The 8,319-nt window shown below is 43.9% G+C and overlaps 1 protein-coding gene across 2 annotated transcripts; it reads right to left on the bottom strand.

Annotated features, from left to right (window-relative positions):
- Window positions 1-259: 259 nt before the first annotated feature.
- Window positions 260-6,898, bottom strand: LOC137522873 (DNA-directed RNA polymerases I, II, and III subunit RPABC5). Of its 2 annotated transcripts, none has more exons than XM_068243015.1 (3): window positions 6,732-6,898; window positions 2,526-2,637; window positions 260-484 (listed from the first exon to the last, which is right to left on the bottom strand). In XM_068243015.1, the coding sequence occupies exons 2-3, from the start codon at window positions 2,618-2,620 to the stop codon at window positions 376-378; spliced, it is 204 nt and encodes a 67-aa protein (XP_068099116.1). In that variant the 5' UTR covers window positions 2,621-2,637; window positions 6,732-6,898; the 3' UTR covers window positions 260-375. The 2 variants fall into 2 exon arrangements, with proteins under 2 accessions (XP_068099116.1, XP_068099115.1); XM_068243014.1 differs by having other exon boundaries at window positions 2,526-2,640; window positions 6,732-6,895.
- Between the last annotated feature and the right edge of the window lie 1,421 nt (window positions 6,899-8,319).

Here is an 8,319-nt window from a genome sequence, read left to right as displayed (position 1 = left end):
GAGGAGAGGGGAGTGAAGTTTTCACAGGCTGAGGGCTGAAGATGCTATCAGCTTGCCTGTGTGTAATGTGACAATCAGAACATGGCTGCCTTCATTGTATCACAGGAATAAATAATCATAAACTGTTGAAACTGTTTGCAGCTAGATTTCCTGTGTAAACTATCTAAACTGTAGATAAGATATATAGACAAGTTACTTATTATAGTTAGTTTTTCATCTCAGATCAGCTTTACGTTTCTTATTGAAGAAGAACAGTACAGCAGATAAATATTAGTTTATTATATCAGTAAGTGCAATAGCTGTACATCAGTCTCTCCCCCAGCTTTGTCCGGGGAATCACTCCAGAGTAGCATTGGAGCCGTTATGTCTTCATTCTTACTTCTCTAGAGGTGCATAGTTCAGCAGCTTCTCTATTAGATCTACATGAGAAAGCAGCATGCGGCGACAGCAGTAACGCTTCAGTCCCAGAGCATCCAAGGCATCCCTTAAATGACAGGAACAATACTTTAGATAAAGGAGCTTCAGAACTCTTCAGTATTTAAAGGGAAACAAAGAAACATTATAAAAAGCATACACATTATAAAATGCATATACTGGCATTGAGCTAGCCCCAGGGGTCAAAGGGCGATGCAAGAATTTAATCAACGGAAGCGCAGTGCGCATGTGCGGACCACGGGAGCTTCCTGTCCAGCAGGGAGTACGTCACTGAGCGAGAGGGGGGATTTGGGGTTCCAACACTGCCGCTTCGTTTTGATTCTGCCCGTATGCGTTCATGTCGGGGAGCGCGTCCTGCGCAGGCGAAAATCTCATACTGCATAGGACGCTTTTGCCGACGTGAACGCGTACGAGGATGCACACGGCCAGGGCCCCACAGGCACAGTGGACCACCAACTGATTTATTGGCTAGTAGAAGCTCCAGGTAGGTAAAACTTTTAATTTGTACAGTTTAGGTTCACGGTAACTAGTTTAGCTCTTTGGATGTAGCTGCTACGACCAAAAGGCTGCTGCGAACTACCGCGGCCGATCGCGCACGCACGCTCCCGTGCCGCCGCCCGTTAGCCCGGAGATCAATGAATGGGAGCTCAGTTCCCATTCATTGATTTAAGTCCCAGTTAGAAAGACCGACGGCTTCTATGAGAAGCCGCAATCTTTCTAAAGAAAAAAAAAGGTTTCACGTCCTCCCTTCACTTCCTGTAAGAGTGATCATTCGCTTACAGGAAGAAAAAAAAATTACTGAAGCCATCTTGTGGCCAAATAATAAAACTACATCTACATTTAAAAAAAAAAAAACATACAAACCATTACATTTAAAAATTAACGGTTTACCTCCCACACTCCAAAAAATAACCCCCAAAAAATGTACAATAAAAAATATGTGGGTTTTAATTATGGTAGCATGTATTATTTTAAAGCTATAATGGCCGAAAACTGAGAAATAATGAATTTTTTTCCATTTTTCTCTTAATATTCCTGTTAAAATGCATTTAGAAAAAAATAATTCTTAGCAAAACCACCCAAAGAAAGCCTAACTGGTGCAGGAAAAAACAAGATATAGATCGATTCATTGTGATAAGTAGTGACAAAGTTATTGGCGAATGAATGGGAGGGAAAATTGCTTGGATGCATAAGGTGAAAAAACATTGCAGGCTGAGTAGTTATGCTAGATTCACAGTGGGGCATAGCGGAGCGGCGTAAGGGCCATATTGTTAAAGAGGAACTCCAGTGAAAATAATGTAATAAAAAAAGTGCTTCATTTTTACAATAATTATGTATAAATGATTTAGTCAGTATTTGCTCATTGTAAAATCTTTTAAATCCTGCCATTGTAAAATCTTTTAAATCCCTGATTTACATTCTGACATTTATTACATGGTGACATTTTTACTGTTGGCAAGTGATGTAGCTGCTGCATGCTTTTTTGGCAGTTGGAAACAGCTGTAAACTGCTATTTCCCACAATGCAACAAGGTTCACAGACAGGAAACTGCCAGGAGTACCATGGTCCTCAGAGTTTCTTGTGGGAGGAGTTTCACCACAATATCAGTCATACAGCGCCCCCGATGGTCTGTTTGTGAAAAGGAATAGATTTCTCATGTAAAAGGGGGTACCAGCTACTTATTGGGATAAAGTTGAATTCTTGGTCGGAGTTTCTCTTTAAGCGTCTTACTGCACTGCAATGAAAAACCAATGTAGCGCTAGTGCGACCCATGCAATCTAACGGGGTGTGGCATCCCAACGCACTGCATGCAATATATTACTGCAAAACTCCTGCGTTAACAGTGAAGCATAATTTCCGTTGATTGAATGCTTCACTGTGTACAACAGAACGCGAGGATAACATGCGGCATGGCTTTTCCGTTTCGTTGCTGCTTTTACCTGGAAGGCAACACCCACTTTGAACCTGGTCTAAAACATAAGTGCTGTGTCAGCCCTGTGTTTCTTCCCAACTGAATAAATACATGGATCAGAAATGTAGACTGCACTGTGACCTGTATAGACAGCATAGTATATTTAGTTAGATCTTACCCTTCCGTATATTCAGCCTGCAGGAGACCCAGGTATGCCTCCCATTTGTTTCCAACAACCTTCCCACAAGTGAAGCATCTCACTGGTATAATCATTGTAAATTACAGAGCAGCTGCTAGGAAAGCAGAAACAGAAATATTTTATGCCAAGAATCTATAGATTTAATTTCAGTCATTGCAGAGATCACACAGTGCAGGGAGAGCAGCAAGCTGAACATCCTCACATGGGAATCTGCAGACCTGTAGGGCACACACAGCTCTGGTACTCCGCATCTGGTACAGAGGCGCTTATCGTGACCTTGAGACTGTACTGTGTGTACTCCTATTTTTTATTGCCTAAGGAAGCGGGAATGTACCTGCGAAACGCGTTGCAAAAAAGCCTGGAATGTACCAATAAATTTGATTGTTTTGAATATACAGTTTTTGTGTCGGCTTGCGGGGGGTAAGTCCACCACTGCCTCCTAAGCAATTTTAAAAATGTTAAGAATTGATTTTCTCCTGTTGGCGCCTCTGTTCATTACATTATAATTTCTATTGTGGATACTCCACAAGGGCCCATTCACACCTAAAAACGAAAACGCAAGCGTTTTGCGCTGTTTTCTTTTTCCCCTCCCGGCGCTCCACTGCACGCTGCCTTTTTGCTAAAAGCGCTTTTCTAAGCACTTTTTCAGAGCGGTTTTGTAATTCACTACCTGATGCAAGTCAGGAAGTGAACTCTTTGACCCAGAAAATAATAAATACAATGTATTTATTCTTAAAAACATGAACGCAATCGCTGCACAAAGCAATTTTGTGAGCGTTTTGCGTTTTTCCTATACCTTCCATTGAGGCAAAAATGCCCCTAAAATGGTACAGGCAGCGCTTTGCTGAGCGGATCGGAAACGAACCGCTCAGCTGTGAACTGTCTCATAGGGAATCATTGCACAAGCATTTTGTGGGTGATTAAAAAAAAAAAAAAAAAAATCGCCTGCGTTTGCAAAAAGGCGGAAAATGTCCCTAGTGTGAACGGGCCCCAAGGGCTTGTTCACACCTAGGGCGTTTTCAGGGTTTTTCTAAGCGCCGGCGCGTGTGCAATGATTCCCTATGAGAGTGTTCACATCTGTGCGTTTCGATTGCTTTTTCCGCTGACCAAAGCGCTGCCTGTACCATTTTCTGAACGTTTTGGCTCAATGGAAGGTATAGGGAAATCGCTAAGCACTTGAAAAAGCGCTTTGTATAGCGATTTCCCCAGCGCTTTTTAGAATAAATACATTGTATTTATTCTTTTCCGAAGTGAAAAAACGAATCGCTCTGCAAAAGCACTTAGAAAAGTGCTTTACAAAAAATTGCTAATGTGCAGGTAAGCACCGGGAGGCCCTAAAAAAAAAAATCGTCCACAAGAATGCAAGCGCGAGCTCTGGCGATTTATGATGTGAACAAGGCCTTACTCCATTCATTTCAGGGGCTTTTATTCTTATGATTAAAGGATGAGCGGTCATAAGCTGAAAAAATAGGAAGCAGTCCTCATGCCCTCTGCTCCCTCTGTTATCTCCTATAGGCCCCCCAAAGCTACTTCCAGGTCAGCCAGGTCGGTGAGTAGTGCGCAGGCGCTGCACGGCAACACACGTCCTTGATCGCATGCCTGTGGTCGGGAGCACATGTGAGCGTCCTCCAATCGGAAGCTAAGGTCGCAGCTTAGCTTCCGATTGGAGGAAGCTCACAGAGGCGGGCAGTGAGGGTCAGAGGCGGGGGAGCGATCATGAGTGACCTTTTCAGGTAAACAGAAGGCTAGCGACAAGCAGATTGTCGGTAGCCTGACGCAATTTGTCATGGGGACAGCAGAACCCGGGGGGGGGGGGGGGGGGAGTTGCGATTAGGGTTAACCACCATCGCAGGACATGCAGCCATTTGGGAGCGTTTGCACTCCATGCAATGTATAGAAGCACTGCAAAAATCGCTTTTCAAATCGATTAGGGCCCATTCACACTAGAGCGTTTTACCACGATTTCGGCAAAACGCGCAAACGCTAGCGCTTTTAAAAAGCACTAGTGTAATAAAACCCTATGGGCCCATTCTCACTTGGGCGATTTACGCTAATTGCCACAAATTGCCCCAAATCGCGAAACGCAAAGCGTTGCCTGCACCATTTTCAGGCGATCGCGTTTCAGTGCTATAGAAGCGCTAAACGTGATCGTGGAAAAATCGCTGCACTGTCCAGTGACTTTTTTCCATGTCAAATCGCGGGAAAATCACTCCAGGAAAACGGCGGCAAAAATCACCGGCGGTTTACACTTTTAAGTGTGAATGGGCCCTTAGGGTTTATATTGAAATAAAGTTAATTAAATAAAGTTAATTAAATTTATCGAGAGTCACGATGTCCAGCTTCTGCATGTAGCTCCGCCCCCCAGGCAGAGGAGGTCACAGGCGCTTCTCTGATTGGTTCTACAGAAGCACCCATGACCTATTCCATTAGGGGCTATGGACGGAAGCCAGATATTGGGACACCTGGCAAGTATAATAAAGTTTATTTATCATTTTGTGCAGCTCTTCACATTGCAATATGCCTAGGAATCGCTGCACACAGCTAGTGGGTGCCAGGCCTAAAGGTACTTTTACATTTACACTTTGCAGATTTTTGCAAAGGACGCTGTTCTGAGTATTGTAATGTGCTGCCATTCAAAGTCTATGAACGGTTCACGCCTCATCAGTTGTGATGTAACGGATTCCATTGTTACTACATAAAACCTGCAGTGCGTTGCTAGAATCAGACACGTTGATGCACACAATGTTTGCCAATAAAGGAGCTTATTGGTCAGTTGCTTCTTTGCCTGCATTACATCACGGGCCACTGCAAACGTTGCTATTGATTACGTTATGTGCGCGTTATAATGCAACGCCACAGTGTGAAACTAGTTTGCACTCAATGCAGAGCAAGAGAACCTGAGAAATTGCAAACCAGAAAAACAGACAATATCGCTAGTCAAGACAGGTCAGAACCTTTGTAACATCTACCAACCTAAAGGGAACCTGAAGTGAGTGATATGGAGGCTGCCATATTCATTTCCCTTAAAAGGAAACCAGAGATTTTACAATACCAGGTTGTATTAATGTATTTATACTTATCTGGGGTTTCCTCCAACCCCATGAGGGGTGTGGGCTTCCTCTCCAGCTGCTCATTGTTTGAGGCCTCTTTCACATCTATCAACGCGTGCAGGAGCCGTTTCCTGCACACCTTATATGCCCTGCAGCGTGTTGTCGGGAATCTGCGGTGCGACGCAATCAGCGGCGGTAGCTATTAATTGAACCCGACAGAAACCGCCGGCTCCTGGCGGATTGACGCTCCCGGGTGCGTCGAACCGCTACGCACCAAACCGCAGCATCGGGTGTGAAAGGTAAAATGAAAGTCTATGGACTTTCATTTTACCTTGGTAAATGCACGAAAAGGGCTCTGGTGTGAAAGAGCCCTTACAATAACCCCCCCAATCTGGCCGGTCGTGCTCTTCTGTGCATGCGTAGACTCGGCTGCATAACCCCGTCGCGCTCCCGCAGCCGGGTGACCTCTGCAACTTTGCAGGCAGCCGGGGTCCGCGAACGGGCAGGCCACGCATGCACAAAAGCGCACGACTGACCAGCTTATACCAGAAAAAAATACAGGAGAATTAAGCAGCCGTAGAACCCGGCGAGGGAGCCCATGCACCTCATGGGGCTGAAGGAATCCCCAGGTAAGTATAGATACACCAATACAACCCATCTCTGTTACTCTTTAAACAATGCTAGTTGCCTGGCAGTCACGCTGATCATTCTGGCATCAGTAGAGTCCCAATCCCACACCTGGACCAAGCATGTAGCTAATCTTGTCAAAAACATCTGATCTGCATACTTGTTCAGGGTCTATGGCTAAAAGGATCAGCAGGACAGCCAATCAACTGGTATTGTTTGAAATGAAATACAAATGTCAACCTTATCCCTCTCACTTTATGTTCTTCTCCCCTGTTCTGGTTCTGATACATTAATTACCCCACAATCATCTCTTCCTCAAAAAGTCTTAGCAGATACATTTTTCTATCTCTATCTAGAACCTTCCAAAAGCATCTGTGACATAAATAGAGAGGCTGCCTATAAATAAACCTTCTCCACTGACTGCCACTGGCAGTGCAGTAGCATGGACTGGCAGTGCAGTTACATGGACACTATGTTGCAGCAAGTGATTGGGTTACCGGCTACTCACTCTCTTACAAGAGGCTCCTCTCCTGTCTTGATGAAGATGCACAATTGCTCTCCACCGACTTGCTGGGCACCAGAAAAAGAACTTTCTAGTGCATGGATCAGGGATGATCATGCGCATTTATACTTAGGTAACTCAATGCTGCAAGCTTGTTGTTTTTGTAAGTTCATCAATACGCCGCTAGAGGGCAGCAGAGGACGCAGCAATAGGCAGAGCGCTGTGCAGGTGACGTAATGCCTTTCTGTAGTAATCAGCAGCACACAAGACTGAGAACACTGCAGTGCGCTCTTATTGGACGGGGGCTCTGGTGGCCTTTTTTCAGTTTCAGTATTTTGCATTGGTAGGTAAGGAGGAAACAGAACTTACAAATATGGAAAGAAGGTGCTGCATAAACAGTAGCTGGAATAATAGCAGGATTTGGGTCAAGGATTTACAAAAGGAAGAACCAATGTATAGTCCACTAATGATACAATCTTGATTGTACAATCTTATCAAATTAAGCTAGCTAAAAGGTTGTGCTTAAAGAGGACATGAACTTAAAACTTCCTCTCTGCTCTAAAAGCTAAGCAACAGCAAAATAACCTTTAAAGAAAAACATTTTGTGGGTACAGCTTATAGAACTCCTGCAATACATATGTAGTGTGTCTATTGCCTGCTTTCATAGAAGCAGACAAAGGGTTAACCTCCTATGTTCACCAATTAGCTGTGTCTGCCGAGGACTGACAAATTTATGTGCTAAACCAGCTGGGAGATCAAATTGCACTTGTGATTACTTGCAGATGAGGGGGAATTAATAATAATAATAATTTTATATAGAATTAGACAGGCTCTTCTCTCTAAACATACACAGTGTGCGTTTCCTTGTGTCCTGTGTAAGAGTACAGGTCCACTTTAACATGGCATCACTTAGCACAAACACTAAATATTACAAACTGGGTGTTTAAATAATCAAACTAGCACAGGAACTACTGCATCAAAGTTTGATTTTATCTTCTATATCTAATTTACAATCACCCATTTAGGGGCGGACTGACAACTCATGGGGCCCCCGGGCAATAGGAGATTATGGGGCCCCCATACCAGTGTTTCCCACCTTTCACGTTATATTTTTACAGACTAAGATAATAATCATTTATTGACAACAGTAAATATGTTATATTGTGATATTGTACACTGACAAAAATCCCTGCGCCGCACGTAAAAAAAATGGGTGTGGTCACACAACAGAATGTGGGCGTGGTCATGGGTGGGGCAAAATATACATGACCTTAGCAGTGGTGTAAAAGGTCTGCTGGGGAAGTTTGAACTCTGCCATAGTGTTTCCCCCCAAAATACATGTAATCTGACAACATTTCACCAAAAATCCATGCAATTTGGCAGAGGTTCCTCCAAAATACAGATAATATGGCAGTCGTTCCCCCAAAATAGATGCTATCTGGCAGCAGCGGTTCCCCCAAATACACATAATTTGGCAGCGGATCACCAAAAATACATGTAGCAGCAGTGGTTCCCTCAAAATACACAGAATCTGGAAGCAGCGGTTCCCCCATTATACACAATCTGGCAGCGGTTCCCCAAAAATACACATAAT

The sequence above is a fragment of the Hyperolius riggenbachi genome, chromosome 6 (assembly GCF_040937935.1).
Source record: "Hyperolius riggenbachi isolate aHypRig1 chromosome 6, aHypRig1.pri, whole genome shotgun sequence".
In the NCBI taxonomy this organism is placed as follows: domain Eukaryota; kingdom Metazoa; phylum Chordata; class Amphibia; order Anura; family Hyperoliidae; genus Hyperolius; species Hyperolius riggenbachi.
The sequence above is the reverse complement of the archived record's forward strand: the minus strand, read 5'-3'. Positions and strand labels throughout refer to the sequence as shown.